Source organism: Copadichromis virginalis, linkage group LG2, assembly GCF_057382275.1.
Source record: "Copadichromis virginalis isolate Kocher_CV1m ecotype Utaka linkage group LG2, C_Virginalis_male_GT1.1, whole genome shotgun sequence".
In the NCBI taxonomy this organism is placed as follows: domain Eukaryota; kingdom Metazoa; phylum Chordata; class Actinopteri; order Cichliformes; family Cichlidae; genus Copadichromis; species Copadichromis virginalis.
Window position 1 is genome coordinate 31036889 of NC_140619.1, and position 22094 is coordinate 31058982.

General features: G+C 41.3%; 1 protein-coding gene and 3 pseudogenes across 27 annotated transcripts in view; all 4 read left to right on the forward strand.

Annotated features, from left to right (window-relative positions):
• The window catches only part of LOC146717655 (protocadherin alpha-C2-like), a 214921-nt gene that overhangs the window by 148937 nt on the left and 43890 nt on the right, over window positions 1–22094 (forward strand). Inside the window, exon 1 of one of the 27 annotated variants that reach the window (XM_085479103.1) lies at window positions 3558–6050. The exons of 24 other annotated variants lie outside the window; for them this stretch is intronic. In XM_085479103.1, coding sequence (XP_085335229.1) covers window positions 3675–6050 — 2376 coding nt within the window. In that variant the 5' untranslated portion in view covers window positions 3558–3674. Of the gene's footprint in view, window positions 1–3557; window positions 6051–10225; window positions 12737–18569; window positions 21058–22094 lie in introns of those variants that run through there. 2 more of the 27 variants (XM_085479087.1, XM_085479059.1) reach the window with 2 other exon arrangements.
• LOC146717669 (protocadherin alpha-3 pseudogene) lies at window positions 115–2779 on the forward strand (annotated as a pseudogene).
• Window positions 6796–9489, forward strand: LOC146717670 (protocadherin alpha-5 pseudogene; annotated as a pseudogene).
• Window positions 13600–16311, forward strand: LOC146717671 (protocadherin alpha-3 pseudogene; annotated as a pseudogene).

Sequence of the window (22094 nt, forward strand, 5' to 3'; positions counted from 1 at the left end):
AAATACTAAGAATCGCTCACAAACATCCGTTGACTATTTATGAAAGAGATATTGTGACAGTTGTGGCAGATGTCCACGTGGTGGCGCCGCAGACTGTGACACTGAGATTTCTGTGTTGTAGTTTCGTGCTCCTCCCAGTTGTACAAGAGGATGTGGCTCTCCGGGCTTTTTGACAAAAACGGCAAGGACGGTGCGAAAGGACCGAGGGTGTATATATTATTTTGTACATGTAGGTGTACACTATAATTTAGCGCATATCTGAAAGTGTATTTATAGTAACTATAGAAATTGTGAAAAGGTGACCTTGTTGGGATCTGCGTTTCAATTACGTTGTGGATTTATGCATGTACCAATGAGGATGTCTATTGTTTCATATCTGGTGCTTGTGCTGCTGGAGTGTTGTCGGGAAGCGCAATCTGTGCAGCTCTCATATTCCGTGTTTGAGGAAGTGGATGTGGGGACTTCTGTGGGAAATATCGCTAAGGATTTAAATCTCAGCCTTCAGGAACTGGAATCTCGCATGTTTCAGATTGTCAGCGGCTCGAAAAGAAAATATTTCGAGGTAAATCTAAAAACCGGTGCTCTCTATGTTAATGAGAGAGTAGACAGAGAGGAGCTCTGTGCGAAGACCCTAAAATGCACAGTCAATGTAGAAGCTGTGATAAACAATCCTTTAAAGCTCTATCGCGTAGAAATAAATATTCTAGATGTCAACGACAACGACCCGTTATTCACGGAAAGGTCTCAGATTATAGACATAGCAGAGAATACTCTGCCTGGGATGAAATTCGCTTTGTCTGAGCCTATTGATGCAGATGTGGGGAAGAATATGGTTAACGCTTTTAAGCTGACGCCGAATGAATATTTTTCTCTCGCTACTATCAAAGGCGGAGAAAGCGTCTATGCCGAACTAGTCTTACAGAAAACGCTGGACAGAGAGAAGCAGCCTGTGATAAATCTCACAGTGATTGCTACAGATGGAGGGACTCCATCCAGATCTGGCACGTCACTAGTTATTATACACGTTTTAGATATAAACGATAACCCACCAGTGTTTAGTACCCCCTTGTACAAAACTCGTTTATTCGAGAATACACCAATCGGGACAAATGTGATTACACTAAATGCAACAGACGCAGATCAGGGAACAAACGGTGAGATAATGTATTCTTTGAGAAGTAAAGGGCAGGATCGTATATTAGAGATTTTTCACATTGATCCTGTAATGGGGGTGATCACAGTCAAAGCTAATGTTGATTATGAGGAATATACAGCGTTTGAGATCCGCGCAGAAGCTAACGATAAGGCCCAGCCACCGATGTCTGCTCACTGTAAGGTGCTGGTTGAGGTAATAGACGTAAATGACAACGCTCCGGCGATAACAGTGACGTCACTCCTCAGCAGCGTCAAGGAGGACGCAGGTGTAGGTACTGCGATAGCACTTGTATCCGTACTCGACCGCGATGGAGGTAAGAATGGGGAAATTAAATGTAAAATAAAAAATGATGTTCCCTTTAAACTAGAAACCAACTACAAAAACTATTATTCTTTAGTCGTTGACGGGGCCCTTGACAGAGAAATTACCTCCCAATACAACGTTACAGTTTCAGCGACCGATGAAGGGAGTCCGCCCTTAATGAACACAACTGTGATTACTATTCGCGTTTCTGATATAAACGACAATTCGCCTAATTTCTCAGAATCGGTTGTTAATGTCTACGTCAAAGAAAACAGTAAAGTTGGGGAGATTATTAAAAGGGTAACTGCACATGATGCGGACACTGACCGGAATAGTCAGGTGAGATATTCATTTTTAGAGAGTAACAGTAAATCAGTGCCGGTGTCTACAATGGTAAACATTAACGCAGAGACTGGAGACATAATCAGTCTGCAGTCTTTTAACTATGAGGAGTTAAAAAGTTTTCAGTTTAAAGTTCAGGCCACAGACTCTGGTGTTCCTCCGCTCAGCAGCAACGTGACTGTTAACATTTTAATCCTGGATGAAAATGATAATAATCCAACAATTCTCGCTCCTTACTCTGAGCATGGCTCCGTTAACAGTGAGAGCATCCTCTATTCTGCTGAAGCGGGATACTTTGTGGCAAAGATCAGGGCTGTAGACGCAGACTCTGGATACAATGCGCTGCTCTCTTATCACCTGTCTGAGCCCAAAGGAAACAACTTGTTCAGGATCGGAACCAGCACCGGGGAGATCAGGACTAAGAGGAGAATGAGTGACAATGACCTTAAAACTCATCCCTTGGTGGTCTTGGTCTCTGATAATGGAGAACCCTCCCTGTCAGCTACTGTGTCTATTGATGTGGTGGTGGTTGAAAGCACGGCTGAAATCCAGACTCAGTTCAGACATGTGCCTGTAAAGGAGGACAGCTTCTCGGATTTGAACCTGTATCTGCTGATTGCCATTGTGTCGGTGTCCGTCATCTTTTTGCTCAGCCTCATCACTTTAATAGCAGTCAGATGCCATAGGACAGACGGCACTTTCAGCGGGTACAGCGCCCCCATGATCACCACCCACCCTGACGGGAGCTGGTCTTACTCTAAAGCTACTCAGCAGTATGACGTGTGTTTCAGCTCAGACACGCTCAAGAGTGACGTAGTGGTCTTCCCCGCCCCGTTTCCACCTGTAGATGGAGAACTGATCAGTATTAACGGAGGAGACACTTTTACCAGGACTCAGACTTTACCTAACAAAGAGAAGGTAAGATGCTTTCAACCACTAATTCCAGTTAAAGGGATACCACCCCTGTCTGTATTTTGATACCCACACATAGCATAATACTGTAATGTCAGTGTACATGGTTTAATGCAAAATTCGTACATTCATACAGAAAAGTAGATTACATACGTTTTTATTAGTGTAATGCTGCAAATATGACTTCCCTCACTGAAGTATTTTCTTAATCAATCGACTATATGAAAAGTGCTGGTCTAACACAGTAAATAACTAGTAATTATATGGTCTGAAGCTGCATAATGGGAAAGGCGCTCTCCGCGGTGCTGATTTCTCTTTGTCTGCGAGTCTTTCGTGTTTAGCTTCATGTCCTAAAATAGCTTATCTGTGAGTCTCAACACCATAAACTTGTATAAATAAAATTTTGAAGTTACATGCCCATAAATGATCAGCTGGTCCATAATTTGTACCATATAATTTACAGTACCTAATATGTTCACCTGGAAAGGCAAAATCGTTGGTTATATAACTTGTAATGTTTTAACTGAATGTGAAGATTTTCTCTTTTCTAATTAACAAAACTCTTCCCTGATTGCGTAGTTCCAATTTACCTGGCTTTTTTTAGTGTGCACGACGTTTTCTGCAACACAAAAAGTTAATATCTTATGACATCTGATATTCGTGATCCATTTCTGGTGTGTTTGGGAAAACAAACAATCTCTAAATATTAAACTGTTGTCGATAAAAGGAACACTAGATGTCGCCCAAGACCACAAACTCACTGATGTAAATTATGAGTTAAAGCTCCACCTTCACTGTTGGTGAAATAAGAGACAGCCTCTGCGTTTCTGTCCGGGTTAGTAAATCGCCTAGTCATGAACGATGGTATCTACATTTAGAGAGCTTGGTAGTCTTTCGGATATTTGTCTGCATTAGTGAATGAAGTGCGTTTATTTCTCTGGAATAATATCTACAAAACAGAATGAGTCTCCGACACCACAGAGAGGGGGAATGGATGTTGTTCGCCATTACTCTTTGTTTATCCGGCTACTGTGTTGCTCAGATTTCCTACTCCGTTTCTGAGGAGGTGGACAAAGGCACGGTAGTGGGGAATATCGCGAAGGATTTGAACATTAATACACAACAACTGGAGGAACGAGGATTTCGGATTGTATCGGGATACAGTAAGGCATATTTTGAGGCTAATTTACGGACAGGAGCTTTGTTCGTTGGCGAAAGAATAGACCGAGAAGAGCTTTGTCCTAATTTACCAAAGTGTTCTTTAAGTATAGAGGGACTGTTAAACCATCCCATGAATATTTATCGCGTTGAAGTCAGCATTGTGGACGTCAACGATAACGCTCCGACATTCCTTGAACAAATCCATGTGTTTAATATCTCCGAATCATCTTCAACGGGAGAGAGGTATCCGCTCCCGGCAGCTCAGGATGCAGACACTGGCAGCAATTCAGTGAAATCCTACAAATTAAGTCCAAACGAGCATTTCTCCATAGATGTCAGTAGCGGAGGAGACCATTTGTCTGCTGAGTTAGTGCTGCAAAAAGCTTTAGATCGAGAGAAACAATCCGTTATTAAACTAACATTGACAGCCGTTGATGGGGGAAAGCCTGTGAGATCTGGCACCATGCAGATTTTTGTGAATGTCATAGACGTTAACGATAACACGCCTTCATTTAGTAAGCCGCTTCATAAAGTAATCGTCAGTGAAAGTGTGCCTATAGGTACAACAATACTCAAATTAAATGCAACAGACTTGGACGAGGGTTCAAACTCAGACGTCAGGTATTCTTTACTGAAAAGAGGAAATGTAGATTCCCCTGAAAAGTTCATTGTTATTCCTGAGAGCGGTGAAATCATTGTGAAGGGTAATCTGGATTACGAGGAAAACACTGCATATGAATTACGAGTGCGCGCTAGCGACCAAGGCGCTTCCCCTCGTAGCGGTTATTCTAAAGTGCTGTTAGAGATTGTTGATGTCAATGACAATGCACCACAGATTTCAGTAACTTCACTTATGAGCCCAGTAAAGGAAAATGCTGAAATTGGAACAGTAGTTGCACTTGTGACTGTAACGGATAAAGACGGGGGGCAAAATGGCCTCACCAGTTGTAAATTGAAAGATTCCATCCCATTTAAATTAAAGTCAAATTACAAAAACTATTACTCAATAGTAGTTAACGGTCAGCTTGACAGGGAGACTTTATCACAATACAGTGTAACTATAATCGCTACCGATGAAGGCAGTCCGCCTCTTTCAAGCAGTGCTGTAATCACTGTGCACATTTCTGATGTTAATGATAATGCACCGAGTTTTCCAGATGGCTATATTAATATTTACGTGAAAGAGAACAGTAAAGTGGGAGACATAATCACAAAAGTGACAGCATGTGACGCTGACACAAATGAAAATGCTAAATTAACGTATTCGTTAATAGAGAACTATCCGAAAGAATTTTCGATTTCAACTGTTTTAAACATAAACTCAGAGACTGGAGACATAATCAGCCTGCAGTCTTTTAATTACGAGGAGCTGAAAATGTTCCAGTTTAAAGTTCAGGCCACAGACTCTGGTGTTCCTCCACTCAGCAGCAACGTCACTGTCAACGTTTTAATCCTGGATGAAAATGACAACAGTCCCACGATTCTCGCGCCATATTCTCAGCACGGCTCCGTTAACAGTGAGAGCATCCCCTACTCTGCTGAAGCGGGATACTTTGTAGCAAAGATCAGGGCTGTAGACGCAGACTCTGGATACAATGCGCTGCTCTCGTATCACCTGTCTGAGCCCAAAGGAAACAACCTGTTCAGGATCGGAACCAGCACCGGGGAGATCAGGACTAAGAGGAGAATGAGTGACAATGACCTCAAAACTCATCCCTTGGTGGTCTTGGTCTCTGATAATGGAGAACCCTCCCTGTCAGCTACTGTGTCGATTGATGTGGTGGTGGTTGAAAGCACGGCTGAAATCCAGACTCAGTTCAGACATATGCCTGTAAAGGAGGAAAGCTTCTCGGATTTGAACCTGTATCTGCTGATCGCCATTGTGTCGGTGTCCGTCATCTTTCTGCTCAGCCTCATCACTTTAATAGCAGTCAGATGCCACAGGACAGACGGCACTTTCAGCAGGTACAGCGCCCCCATGATCACCACCCACCCTGACGGGAGCTGGTCTTACTCTAAAGCTACTCAGCAGTATGACGTGTGTTTCAGCTCAGACACACTCAAGAGTGACGTAGTGGTTTTCCCCGCCCCGTTTCCACCTGTAGATGGAGAACTGATCAGTATTAACGGAGGAGACACTTTTACCAGGACTCAGACATTACCTAACAAAGAGAAGGTATGTGCTTTTGAGTTTTTATTCGAGTGCTTTCTGTTTACAATTTAGATTTTATATTCACCGCATCATCAGACTCTCAAATTAAAGCAACGAAAAAGTAGGAATCCCCCGGTTGTCATAGCCGTTAATATCACCGCTTATTGTAATATCAGCACTCACGATTAACCTTCTTATCTACCACACTTCGAGAACAAAGCGATCGTGCCCATTTTGTTCCCCTGTTTTTTTAGATTCCTGTCTGCTTAACAAATCATTGCTCATGCTGGTGGCTACAGCGCTATCCGTGGTTCTGAAACAAAGATGCAACGTTACGATTGAACTCTCAGTGCCAGTATACTCAGAACCTTTTTTTTTTTTTATTAAAATTAGTTAAAAGCACAAGGTCATATTTTGGCGAAGAGGTGTTTTCTTTTTTTATTATTATTATTATTGTATCACTTCTGTTTTATTTCATTTTAATTTGCTGTGAATTCACTTTCTTTCTAAATACACTGCACTACTGAGGTAATATTCTAGCCTTTAATGCCTCTTCAGAGTTTCGGGTTCATGTCTAAAAACGGATATGCGCAAATATTTAAGTATTATATATAAAAACTGACAACTGACCAAGACAAAAACTCTAAGACTGGAAATGTAATTGTAAAATATTTGTAATGCAACAAATCATGGGGGCTTAATGTTGCTCATATTTCTCTTGAGTCGTCTAACATTTGCCACACGGTGTCGTTGGAGACCGTAGAAACAATTGTATATCTATAACTCCACCCTGTACGGGAATACTGAGGCCGTCATTGGACACCAGTTTAAAGACACACTGGGACTATACTGTGGCGAGAAGGGCTGCTGCTGCTGGATAATGGTGTTTATAGCGGATATTTACAGGATATAGAATCATCTGGATTTACAGATTTATGCGTTGACTGTTCAACTATGGGAAACCGAGATTGTGCATGGATTCATATGGTTATACTTCTTTGTCTCTGTCACTGGTCTGCTTCACAATTATCGTACTCCATTTCCGAGGAGACGAACAAAGGCACTGTGGTAGGGAATGTCGCAAAGGACTTAAACCTCAATGTACAAGAGCTGGAAACCAGGGATCTGCGTATTATTTCGAGTTACAGTAAGAAATATTTTGACGTGAATTTAAGAACCGGAAGCCTCTTTGTTAACGACAGAATTGACAGAGAGGAGCTTTGTCTGAGAACGGTGCAGTGTTCCCTAAGAGTACAGGCTGTTTTAAGCAATCCAGTGAATGTGCATCGCATCGAAGTGACCGTGTTAGATATAAATGATAATTCACCAGAATTCATTGAAAAGTCATTTTCGTTAAATATATCTGAAACAGTCTCAGCAGGAGAACGATACCTACTGCCTATAGCGGAAGATGCAGATTTAGGCAGTAACTCGGTGAAGTCCTACAGGCTGAATCAAAATGAACATTTCTCGCTTGATGTACAGAGCGGTGATGAACATGCAATTTCTGCTGAATTAGTGCTGCAGAAAGCTTTAGATCGAGAAAAACAGTCGGTAGTTAATCTCATTCTGACCGCTGTAGATGGAGGAAAACCTGCCAAATCAGGAACACTTCAAATAACAGTAAACATAATAGATTCCAATGATAATGCGCCGGTGTTTAGCAAATCTCTATATAAAGTGAGAGTGACAGAAAATTCTACACCCGGAACACTTGTGGTTAAGTTAAATGCCACAGATTTAGATGAAGGCATGAACAGTAAACTACTGTATTCTTTCATCAAAAGGGGCAGCAGTGATCCATCAGATATGTTTGATCTCAATTCAGAAAAAGGAGAAATCACAGTGAAAGGTGGATTAGATTATGAAGGGACGCATGCTTATGAAGTCAGAGTACAAGTAAAAGATCACGGCATCTCTCCTCGCAGTGCGCATGCTAAAGTGCTTATAGAAATATTTGATATGAATGATAATCCCCCACTGATATCAGTGACGTCACTAATGACACCGGTAAAAGAAGACGCTGAACTGGGGACTATTGTTGCTTTGATTACAGTGAGTGATAAAGATGGAGGGGAAAATGGTGTAACCAGCTGTAAGGTAGTTGGATCTGTTCCGTTTAATCTCAAGTCCAACTACAAAAATGATTATTCTTTAGTTGTAGATGGACCGCTGGACAGAGAAACCACTTCTGTTTATAATGTCACCGTTACAGCCACAGATGAAGGAAATCCACCTCTGTTCAGTAACAAAGTCATTACTGTTCATGTTTCTGATGTTAATGATAATGCACCTCGATTTACGCAACCTGTTATGGATGTGTATGTGAAGGAAAACAGTCCAACGGGCTCAGTAATTTATACAGTAAATGCCTTTGATGCTGATCTAGATGTTAACGCAAAAGTGACTTACACGCTGTTAGATAGTTCTCTTAAAAACATTCCAGTTTCATCTGTTTTAAATATAAATTCGGAGACTGGGGATATAATCAGTCTGCAGTCTTTTAACTATGAGGAGTTAAAAACGTTCCAGGTTAAAGTTCAGGCCAAAGATTCTGGTGTTCCTCCGCTCAGTAGCAACGTGACTGTCAACGTTTTAATCCTGGATGAAAATGACAACAGACCCACGATTCTCGCGCCATATTCTGAGCATGGCTCCGTTAACAGTGAGAACATCCCCTATTCTGCTGAAGCGGGATACTTTGTAGCAAAGATCAGGGCTGTAGACACAGACTCTGGTTACAATGCGCTGCTTTCTTATCACCTGTCTGAGCCCAAAGGAAACAACTTGTTCAGGATCGGAACCAGCACCGGGGAGATCAGGACTAAGAGGAGATTGAGTGACAATGACCTCAAAACTCACCCCTTGGTGATCTTGGTCTCTGATAACGGAGAACCCTCCCTGTCAGCAACTGTGTCTATTGATGTGGTGGTGGTTGAAAGCACGGCTGAAATCCAGACTCAGTTCAGACATGTGCCTGTAAAGGAGGACAGCTTCTCGGATTTGAACGTGTATCTGCTGATCGCCATTGTGTCGGTGTCCGTCATCTTTCTGCTCAGCCTCATCACTTTAATAGCAGTCAGATGTCACAGGACAGACGGCACTTTCAGCAGGTACAGCGCCCCCATGATCACCACCCACCCTGACGGGAGCTGGTCTTACTCTAAAGCTACTCAGCAGTATGACGTGTGTTTCAGCTCAGACACGCTCAAGAGTGACGTGGTGGTTTTCCCCGCACCCTTTCCACCTGTAGATGGAGAACTGATCAGTATTAACGGAGGAGACACGCTTACCAGGACTCAGACTTTACCTAACAAAGAGAAGGTAGGCAACAAAACACCAACCTTAATCCATCTTCACAAGACTGTTTGACGTTGATACATTATTTTGAACATAAGAGCAATTAAGCTTTGATTTAGCTTTCAGTACTTTCAACACTTAGCCAAAAAATAATTTAAGTGAATTTCTGGGCGCAAAAATTCAATGGTTAATGATATTTTGAGATTTAGTTATTAATTCATTTATTAGTCTTCACAGTTCATAAGAAAAAAATAGCTGATCTTTTGTGGCCCTTGATGCCGTGCTATCACCTCCTTTCTTGGAATAATTGTCAGTCATTTTTATGTAATCAACACGGTTCGCCATGTTGACCAAAACCACAAACTCAAATATGTGACAGCTGCTGTCGTTTTCTAGTGATGTGAAAGACGTGAAATTTTATGTGGTGAAAACTCACTGTCCGTGGTGCTAGACGTTGTGCACCAAGCTTTATACGAGGTGATTGTGTAGGATCATTCAATAACACGCTTTTAGTTATTATATATGTATATATATATATGTGTGTGTGTGTGTGTGTGTAGAGAGAGAGAGAGAGAGAGAGCTTCAAGACTGCCTAGATTTAAAATCAGAATTATAATCTTTGTTAGTGTAAATAATGAATTACTTTAACTGCGTACATGCTTGTTAACTCACTGAAATAATCGAGCTTTTCCACTAACGAGATTTTCCCCTTACATTCTAAATACAACAAGTTTTTATTTCCAAACAAAAACGAAACATTCACTATTGCTTAAGATATTCGGCTATGTAGAATGCTGTTAGTAGTCTTTGTCCACATGATGTCGCAGGAGACCATAGACCTGAATGTATTCATGTAGTTAAAACTCCTCCCTGCACGGGAAAAAATGAAATACTCATCGGCCATTGCACACACGCGGAAGGTGCTGTGTCCATGAGAGTAGGAGCTCCTTATATAACTTATCGCTTCGGGTGTACATTTCTCAAATGAGGATTAATGTTCACTTGTGTTCACTTCTTTTTGTGGATCAACAATGTATATTCTACCAAAGGAGGAACACGTCTGGATTCGCATTGTTGTGTTTCTTTGTCTTTGGCACTGGGCTGCTTCGCAGTTAGCCTACTCGATTTCTGAGGAGGTGAACAAAGGCACAGTGGTGGGGAATCTCGCAAAGGATTTAAACATCAATGTACAGGAACTAGAAAACAGGGATCTACGCTTGGTTTCCAGTTACAGTAAGACATATCTTAACGTTAACTTACGGAGTGGGAATCTCTTAGTTGAGGAGCGGATAGACCGAGAGGAGCTTTGTCCACTGACTATAAAATGCTCCTTAAAATTACAAGCTTTTCTAAGCAATCCAATGACTGCACATCGCATAGAGGTTATTATATTAGATGTAAACGACAATTCACCTACATTTCTCGAAAGCAGGTATTACTTAAATATTTCTGAATCATCGTTGACGGGAGAGCGATATCTTCTCCCTGTGGCCGTGGACGCAGACATAGGAAGCAACTCAGTAAAGACCTACAAGCTCAGTCAAAATGAGCATTTCTCACTTGATGTGCAGAGCGGCGGAGAGCACGGTGTGTCTGCTGAGCTGGTGCTGCAAAAAGCTTTGGACCGAGAAAAACAGTCAGTAATCAATCTAATACTGACCGCTGTAGATGGAGGAAAACCTCCAAGAACGGGATCATTACAAATACATGTGAATGTAATCGATGTAAATGATAATATTCCCGCGTTTAGCAAACTGCTTTATAAAGTGCGTGTCAAAGAAAATGTCACTCCCGGAACACTTGTTATCAAGTTAAATGCCACAGATTTAGATGAAGGCATGAACAGTAAAATCTTATATTCCTTCATCAAACGAGGGAATATTGATCCATCAAATATTTTTGATCTCAATTCAGAAACAGGAGAAATCACAGTGAAGGGTGGATTGGATTATGAGGAGACGCCTGCTTATGAAGTCAGAGTACAAGCAACGGACCAGGGCGCCTCTCCTCGTAGTGCGCATGCTAAATTACTGATAGAGATAATTGATATGAATGATAATCCCCCACAAATATCAGTGACGTCACTGATAACGCCAGTAAAAGAAGACGCTGAACTGGGGACTATTGTTGCTTTTATTACAGTAAGTGATAAAGATGGAGGGAAGAATGGTGTAACCAGCTGTAAGGTAGTTGGATCTGTTCCGTTTAATCTCAAATCCAACTACAAAAATGATTATTCTTTAGTTGTAGATGGACCGCTGGACAGAGAAACCACTTCTGTTTATAATGTCACCATTACAGCCACGGATGAAGGAGCTCCACCTCTGTTCAGTAACAAAGTCATTACTGTTCATGTTTCTGATGTTAATGATAATCCACCCCGATTTACGGAGCCTTTTATTAGTGTTTATGTCAAAGAAAACAGTCCAACAGGCTCAGTAATTTATACAGTAAATGCCTTCGATGCTGATCTAGATGTTAATGCAAAGGTGACTTACACACTGTTAGATAGTTCTCTTAAAAACATTCCAGTTTCATCTGTTTTAAATATAAATTCAGAAACTGGAGATATAATCACCCTGCAGTCTTTTAACTATGAGGAGTTAAAAACGTTCCAGGTTAAAGTTCAGGCCACAGACTCTGGTGTTCCTCCGCTCAGCAGCAACGTCACTGTCAACGTTTTAATCCTGGATGAAAATGACAACAGTCCCATGATTCTCGCGCCATATTCTGAGCATGGCTCCGTTAACAGTGAGAGCATCCCCTATTCTGCTGAAGCGGGATACTTTGTGGCAAAGATCAGGGCTGTAGACGCAGACTCTGGATACAATGCGCTGCTCTCTTATCACCTGTCTGAGCCCAAAGGAAACAACCTGTTCAGGATCGGAACCAGCACCGGGGAGATCAGGACTAAGAGGAGAATGAGTGACAATGACCTCAAAACTCACCCCTTGGTGGTCTTGGTCTCTGATAACGGAGAACCCTCCCTGTCAGCTACTGTGTCTGTTGATGTGGTGGTGGTTGAAAGCACGGCTGAAATCCAGATTCAGTTCAGACATGTGCCTGTAAAGGAGGACAGCTTCTCGGATTTGAACCTGTACCTGCTGATCGCCATTGTGTCGGTGTCCGTCATCTTTCTGCTCAGCCTCATCACTTTAATAGCAGTCAGATGTCACAGGACAGACGGCACTTTCAGCAGGTACAGCGCCCCCATGATCACCACCCACCCTGACGGGAGCTGGTCTTACTCTAAAGCTACTCAGCAGTATGACGTGTGTTTCAGCTCAGACACGCTCAAGAGTGACGTAGTGGTCTTCCCCGCCCCGTTTCCGCCTGTAGATGGAGAACTGATCAGTATTAACGGAGGAGACACTTTTACAAGAACTCAGACTTTACCTAACAAAGAGAAGGTAGGTAATTTGAACTTAAGTCTTGTAAAACCTCACAGTGCGATCATAAAATTATTATGTCATTTCCTGTTAACAGTTCTTACATATATACAAATTATACAGCTTCAAGTGAACAATCCTAAGAACCAAAACACTAAGACTAACTTCTTCTTTTTGAGTTTGCTTGACAGAACTTTGGAGCATTTTGCTTAAAATGAGTGACATAATCTGTCGAATAGTGTTTAACCCTTTCATTCTTTTACGAGCGATTTTTAAACTTAAATTAGTGCGTCCAAAATCTAGGAGGCGTCAAGACTACCTTTAGTCACTTAAGTAAATAATTCATGTCCCACAGAGGGTGATTGGTGTTGGTACTTGTCACTGCACTAATAGGCTTTTTTAATCTCGTTGACATATTTATACTTTACTGTTTATATAACTTACAGTGGCTGCCATGGTGACTCAAAGTGCAACACAGGGTGTAGTACCAGGTATCTTATTTTTATTCAAGACGAGTATAGAATATCATGAAAAGTCGCTGTCCGTGGTGCTAGAATGTATGGCGCCATATTTTGAATACGTGCATTTTGTGACATCATTAAGTGAGCAAAGGTTTTGTTTTTCTTCTTCTTCTATTTCTTCTTCTTCTTGATTTTAATACATGTGTACGACTGAAAATTAAGCAATAATGGACTTTGAATAAAAGACAATATGTGTGTTGAATTGTTATAACGTCAAACGAGCTCGTTTGCTCACTGAAATACCGATCTTATCTTTTTTCTTGACCGGGTTTCACACAACACAATCAAATTTTTAAATATTTTCATGTCCACACTGACACTAAATGTTCACGGTTTCTATGTAGAATGCTGATAGCAGTCTTTCGCCACTTGATGTCGCAGGAGACCATAGACCTAAATTTGTTTGAATTGTTAAAACTCCTCCCTGCACGGGAAAAAATGAAATCCTCATCGGCCATTGCACACCCGCGGAAGGTGCTGTGACGATGAGAGCAGGAGCTCCTTATATCATTTATCGCTTCGGGTGTACATTTCTCAAATGAGGATTAATGTTCACTTGTGTTCACTTCTTTTTGTGGATCAACAATGTATATTCTACCAAAGGAGGAACACGTCTGGATTCGCATTGTTGTGTTTCTTTGTCTTTGGCACTGGGCTGCTTCGCAGTTAGCCTACTCGATTTCCGAGGAGGTGAACAAAGGCACAGTGGTGGGGAATCTCGCAAAGGATTTAAACATCAATGTACAGGAACTAGAAAACAGGGATCTACGTGTGGTTTCCAGTTACAGTAAGACATATCTTAACGTTAACTTACGGAGTGGGAATCTCTTAGTTGAGGAGCGGATAGACCGAGAGGAGCTTTGTCCACTGACTATAAAATGCTCCTTAAAATTACAAGCTGTTCTAAGCAATCCAATGACTGCACATCGCGTAGAGGTTAATATATTAGATGTAAACGACAATTCACCTGCATTTCTCGAAAACAGGTATTACTTAAATATTTCTGAATCATCGTTGACGGGAGAGCGATATCTTCTCCCTGTGGCCGTAGACGGAGACATAGGAAGCAACTCAGTGAAGACCTACAAGCTCAGTCAAAATGAGCATTTCTCACTTGATGTGCAGAGCGGCGGAGAGCACGGTGTGTCTGCTGAGCTGGTGCTGCAAAAAGCTTTGGACCGAGAAAAACAGTCAGTAATCAATCTAATACTGACCGCTGTAGATGGAGGAAAACCTCCAAGAACGGGATCATTGCAGATACATGTGAATGTAATCGATGTAAATGATAATATTCCCGCGTTTAGCAAACTGCTTTATAAAGTGCGTGTCAAAGAAAATGCCACTCCCGGAACACTTGTTATCAAGTTAAATGCCACAGATTTAGATGAAGGCATGAACAGTAAAATCTTATATTCCTTCATCAAACGAGGGAATATTGATCCATCAAATATTTTTGATCTCAATTCAGAAACAGGAGAAATCACAGTGAAGGGTGGATTGGATTATGAGGAGACGCCTGCTTATGAAGTCAGAGTACAAGCAACGGACCAGGGCGCCTCTCCTCGTAGTGCACATGCTAAATTACTGATTGAGATCGTTGATATGAATGATAATCCCCCACAAATATCAGTGACATCCCTCATGACACCGGTAAAAGAAGACGCAGAGCTGGGGACTATTGTTGCTTTGATTACAGTAAGTGATAAAGATGGAGGGAAGAATGGTGTAACCAGCTGTAAGGTAGTTGGATCTGCTCCGTTTAATCTCAAGTCCAACTACAAAAATGATTATTCTTTAGTTGTAGATGGACCGCTGGACAGAGAAACCACTTCTGTTTATAATGTCACCATTACAGCCACAGACGAAGGAGCTCCACCTCTGTCCAGTAACAAAGTCATTACTGTTCATGTTTCTGATGTTAATGATAACGCACCCAAATTTATGGAGACTGTTATTAATGTGTATGTCAAAGAAAACAGTCCAACGGGCTCAATAATTTATACAGTAAATGCCTTTGATGCTGATCTAGATGTTAATGCAAAGGTGACTTACACGCTGTTAGATAGCTCTCTTAAAAGCATTCCAGTTTCATCTGTTTTAAATATAAATTCAGAAACTGGAGATATAATCAGCCTGCAGTCTTTTAACTATGAGGAGTTAAAAACTTTCCACTTTAAAGTTCAGGCCACAGACTCTGGTGTTCCTCCACTCAGCAGCAATGTGACTGTAAACGTTTTAATCCTGGATGAAAATGACAACAGTCCCACGATTCTCACGCCATATTCTGAGCATGGCTCCGTTAACAGTGAGAGCATCCCCTATTCTGCTGAAGCGGGATACTTTGTGGCAAAGATCAGGGCTGTAGACGCAGACTCTGGATACAATGCGCTGCTTTCTTATCACCTGTCTGAGCCCAAAGGAAACAACTTGTTCAGGATCGGAACCAGCACCGGGGAGATCAGGACTAGGAGGAGAATGAGTGACAATGACCTCAAAACTCACCCCTTGGTGGTCTTGGTCTCTGATAACGGAGAACCCTCCCTGTCAGCTACTGTGTCGATTGATGTGGTGGTGGTTGAAAGCACGGCTGAAATCCAGACTCCGTTCAGACATGTGCCTGTAAAGGAGGACAGCTTCTCGGATTTGAACCTGTATCTGCTGATCGCCATTGTGTCGGTGTCCGTCATCTTTCTGCTCAGCCTCATCACTTTAATAGCAGTCAGATGCCATAGGACAGACGGCACTTTCAGCAGGTACAGCGCCCCCATGATCACCACCCACCCTGACGGGAGCTGGTCTTACTCTAAAGCTACTCAGCAGTATGACGTGTGTTTCAGCTCAGACACACTCAAGAGTGACTTAGTGGTCTTCCCCGCCCCGTTTCCACCTGTAGATGGAGAACTGATCAGTATTAACGGAGGAGACACTTTTACCAGGACTCAGACTTTACCTAACAAAGAGAAGGTAGGACATTTGTACTTGTTTTGTAAAACGTCATAGTGCGATCATAAAATTATAGCTTCTGCAATTTCTTGTGTAGTTGGTGTAGACATACATACACATTCTGCAGCTTTAGTTGAGCATCAGTTAGGCAATAGTACACCAAGTCTTATTCCCAGTCCTTCAGATTTTCAAACAGTTTGAATAACCTTTGTGGCATTATGCTGAAGATGAGTAGGTCACCTTAAGCTGTAGCATCGCTTTTAAGCTTTTTCAGCATTAAAGACAGCGTGTTATTTTATCTTCATCAATTTTTATTTTCGTTTTGAACTTCAATAACAAAACAGAAAACAAACAAATAAACAAAAAATAAAAAATTATCATATTCTTTCTTCACACACCAAACCCCACAGCAACCACTCTCTCATTACTCCTCTGCCCCTCAAGTTACAGAAAGTCAGTTAGTGAAGGGGGACCAAATACAATTATATTGGTACAATTTATCTAATAAATCATAAGTCACTTTTTCGTAAGATGCCAACTTAACCATCGTCATTAGCCACTCCTCATAGTGAGGGGGTTTCTTTTTGTGCCCATGTCTTAACAAGACTCATTTTGCCGTAGTAACAGCCAAGATAATCCTTTTTTTTTTTTTTTGTATTGCAGGAAAAGTCTCAATCGGAAAGTTCTGTAGTTATACCAAGTATGGACAATTTCGGTGAGATACCAAATCTTTTCAAAACACTGAAAATGACCTCCATTGTGTTTTCCCACCAGTCCTGAAGTGTCAAACAGCTCCAAAGGATATGTAAAATCGAAGCATTTTGACCGTCACATCTCCAGCAATCGTCTGTGGGGGCCAAGTTCCATTTATACAATTGTTGCAGTGTTCAATGCCACTTATGCATTATCTTAAGTTGGATAAATCTACTGCCTATTTCTTTAAACATAGTATTAACGTTATGGAGACATGAGTCCCATTCAACTGAAGATATATCCAATGCCAAGTCCTGGGCCCAATAGCCCTTAACTTTAAGAAGAGGTTCAGCTAACCGGCCCTGCAATAAATGATAAAACTTAGAAGTGATACCTTTACCCAAGGATGATCTCGAGAGCAGTACTTCCACAGGACTGCCCACAGGACAACACAAGGGGGTTCCCAGCCACTTCGATAGTGAGCTGTGTATTTGAACATATCTCCACAACTGATTAAGCTGCAAATTATCTCCACAACTTGATCAAAGGTTAAAAAACATTTGGTCCCACAGTCAACCAAAATCTGATAGATGCCTGCCTTACGCCACTGTAGCCAGTCAACCGGTGTCCCTCCAATTAAAATTATTTTATTCCCCCATAAAGTTGCTAAAGGAGATTTAATAAAATCCCAACAACCCGGCTTTTGTAATTTACACCACAATATCTTTGCATTTGCAATTATAGGATGGGTAAGTTTGTGGCTGGTGTCAAACAGTTCCTTTCAAAGAGAAATGCCGCCATTAACTTCCGTCTCTATTTGGGACCAAATGGGTTTGACTGCTGCAGTAGGTAACAAGCTCTAAGTTGTTTCACATTCATCACCCAATAATACCATTTGAAGTTAGGCAGTGAAAATCCTCCTCTCTTTGCACATGCTTGCATTTTCTTAATTCTTTTGTTCTTTTTTTAATGTGACATGGTGCGTGTAAATTTACCAGGCTTTAAATGCCTATATGTTTTCTATCACTTCTGTATTTACATAAACGGTTCATTTATTACTGAGTGATAGAGGTTCGTGGCACTATGCTAATATGCTACTTTTGACTGCTGAACAACGTTTCAGTGACATTTTGTGATCTACGCTGATTGCCATGGTGACTGAGCCTTAAACGTTGACTTTTTGTAGCAGTTGTCATTTTGTTGTAATGTTGAGTGACTGTGCTTGAATGTGGTGAAAACTCGCTGTCCGTGGTATTAGACGGTACGTTGCCCTGTTTAGGACGTATGGATGTTGTGTTTTCATACACTAAAAAACAAAACATTTTCCTTTCATTCTTTAAAAAAAATCATATTACTAAGGAATAACTATTTCTGGAATTCGAATCAAAGTAATCATTTACGTTGAATTTTCATAATGTTACAGATGTTCCTTTAGTCACGGAAATAGCGAGTTTTTTTTATCAACCAGATTTCTCGCTTACAATCAAAATATTAATATTTGTTTTATTTCTATACTGAACTTCAATATTCACAATTTTTAACAGGAATTTAGTACTCTTTATTGTGTTTTGTTATCAGTCTATCACCACATGATGTCGCAGGAGACCACAGACCTAAATGTATTTGTGTAGTTAAAACTCCTCCCTGCACGGGAAGAAAATGAAATACTCATCGGCCATTGCACACCCGCGGAAGGTGCTGTGACGATGAGAGCAGGACCTCCTTATATCATTTATCACTTCGGGTGTACATTTCTCAAATGAGGATTAATGTTCACTTGTGTTCACTTCTTTTTGTGGATCAACAATGTATATTCTACCAAAGGAGGAACACGTCTGGATTCGCATTGTTGTGTTTCTTTGTCTTTGGCACTGGGCTGCTTCGCAGTTAGCCTACTCGATTTCCGAGGAGGTGAACAAAGGCACAGTGGTGGGGAATCTCGCAAAGGATTTAAACATCAATGTACAGGAACTAGAAAACAGGGATCTGCGTGTGGTTTCCAGTTACAGTAAGACATATCTTAACGTTAACTTACGGAGTGGGAATCTCTTAGTTGAGGAGCGGATAGACCGAGAGGAGCTTTGTCCACTGACTATAAAATGCTCCTTAAAATTACAAGCTGTTCTAAGCAATCCAATGACTGCACATCGCGTAGAGGTTAATATATTAGATGTAAACGACAATTCACCTGCATTTCTTGAAAGCAGGTATTACTTAAATATTTCTGAATCATCGTTAACGGGAGAGCGATATTTTCTCCCTGTGGCCGTGGACGGAGACATAGGAAGCAACTCAGTGAAGACCTACAAGCTCAGTCAAAATGAGCATTTCTCACTTGATGTGCAGAGCGGCGGAGAGCACGGTGTGTCTGCTGAGCTGGTGCTGCAAAAAGCTTTGGACCGAGAAAAACAGTCAGTAATCAATCTAATACTGACCGCTGTAGATGGAGGAAAACCTCCAAGAACGGGATCATTGCAGATACATGTGAATGTAATCGATGTAAATGATAATATTCCCGCGTTTAGCAAACTGCTTTATAAAGTGCGTGTCAAAGAAAATGCCACTCCCGGAACACTTGTTATCAAGTTAAATGCCACAGATTTAGATGAAGGCATGAACAGTAAAATCTTATATTCCTTCATCAAACGAGGGAATATTGATCCATCAAATATTTTTGATCTCAATTCAGAAACAGGAGAAATCACAGTGAAGGGTGGATTGGATTATGAGGAGACGCCTGCTTATGAAGTCAGAGTACAAGCAACGGACCAGGGTACCGTTCCTCGTAGTGCACAAGCTAAATTACTGATAGAGATAATTGATATGAATGATAATCCCCCACAAATATCAGTGACGTCACTAATGACACCGGTAAAAGAAGACGCTGAACTGGGGACTATTGTTGCTTTGATTACAGTAAGTGATAAAGATGGAGGGAAAAATGGTGTAACCAGCTGTAAGGTAGTTGGATCTGTTCCGTTTAAACTCAAGTCCAACTACAAAAATGATTATTCTTTAGTTGTAGATGGACCGCTGGACAGAGAAACCACTTCTGTTTATAATGTCACCATTACAGCCACAGATGAAGGAGCTCCACCTCTGTCCAGTAACAAAGTCATTACTGTTCATGTTTCTGATGTTAATGATAACGCACCCAAATTTATGGAGACTGTTATTAATGTGTATGTCAAAGAAAACAGTCCAACAGGCTCAGTAATTTATACAGTAAATGCCTTCGATGCTGATCTAGATGTTAATGCAAAGGTGACTTACACACTGTTAGATAGCTCTCTTAAAAGCATTCCAGTTTCATCTATTTTAAATATAAACTCAGAGACTGGAGATATAATCAGCCTGCAGTCTTTTAATTATGAGGAGTTAAAAACTTTCCACTTTAAAGTTCAGGCCACAGACTCTGGTGTTCCTCCGCTCAGCAGCAATGTGACTGTAAACGTTTTAATCCTGGATGAAAATGATAATAATCCAACAATGCTTGCTCCATATTCAGAGCACGACGCCGTTAATATGGAGAACATCCCCTATTCTGCTGAAGCGGGATACTTTGTGGCAAAGATCAGGGCTGTAGACGCAGATTCTGGATACAATGCGCTGCTTTCTTATCACCTGTCTGAGCCCAATGGAAACAACCTGTTCAGGATCGGAACCAGCACCGGGGAGATCAGGACTAGGAGGAGAATGAGTGACAATGACCTCAAAACTCACCCCTTGGTGGTCTTGGTCTCTGATAACGGAGAACCCTCCCTGTCAGCTACTGTGTCGATTGATGTGGTGGTGGTTGAAAGCACGGCTGAAATCCAGACTCAGTTCAGACATGTGCCTGTAAAGGAGGACAGCTTCTCGGATTTGAACCTGTACCTGCTGATCGCCATTGTGTCGGTGTCCGTCATCTTTCTGCTCAGCCTCATCACTTTAATAGCAGTCAGATGCCACAGGACAGACGGCACTTTCAGCAGGTACAGCGCCCCCATGATCACCACCCACCCTGACGGGAGCTGGTCTTACTCTAAAGCTACTCAGCAGTATGACGTGTGTTTCAGCTCAGACACACTCAAGAGTGACGTAGTGGTTTTCCCTGCCCCGTTTCCGCCTGTAGATGGAGAACTGATCAGTATTAACGGAGGAGACACTTTTACCAGGACTCAGACTTTACCTAACAAAGAGAAGGTAGGACATTTGTACTTGTTTTGTAAAACGTCATAGTGCGATCATAAAATTATAGCTTCTGCAATTTCTTGTGTAGTTGGTGTAGACATACATACACATTCTGCAGCTTTAGTTGAGCATCAGTTAGGCAATAGTACACCAAGTCTTATTCCCAGTCCTTCAGACTTCCAAACAGCTTGAATAACCTTTGTGGCATTATGCTGACGATGAGTAGGTCACCTTAAGCTGTAGCATCGCTTTTAAGCTTTTTCAGCATTAAAGACAGCGTCTTATTTTTTTTTAGTTTTGGGTTGTTTGGGGGGGGGGGGGGGGGGGGGTATTTTCTGTTTATTTTTATCTTCAACAATTTTTATTTTCGTTTTGAACTTTAATAACAAAACAGAAAACAAACAAATAAACAAAAAATAAAAATCATCATATTCTTTCTTCACACACCAAACCCCACAGCAACCACTCTCTCATTACTCCTCTGCCCCTCAAGTTACAGAAAGTCAGTTAGTGAAGGGGGACCAAATACAATTATATTGGTACAATTTATCTAATAAATCATAAGTCACTTTTTCGTAAGATGCCAACTTAACCATCGTCATTAGCCACTCCTCATAGTGAGGGGGTTTCTTTTTCCGCCCATGTCTTAACAAGACCCGTTTTGCCGTATTAAGAGCCAAGATAATCCTTTTTTTTTTGTATTGCAGGAAAAGTCTCAATCGGAAAGTTCTGTAGTTATACCAAGTATGGACAATTTTGGTGAGATACCAAATCTTTTCAAAACACTGAAAATGACCTCCATTGTGTTTTCCCACCAGTCCTGAAGTGTCAAACAGCTCCAAAGGATATGTAAAATCGAAGCATTTAGACCGTCACATCTCCAGCAATCGTCTGTGGGGGGCCAAGTTCCATTTATACAATTGTTGCAGTGTTCAATGTCACTTATGGATTATCTTAAGTTGGATAAATCTACTGCCTATTTCTTTAAACATAGTATTAACGTTATGGAGACATGAGTCCCATTCAACTGAAGATATATCCAATGCCAA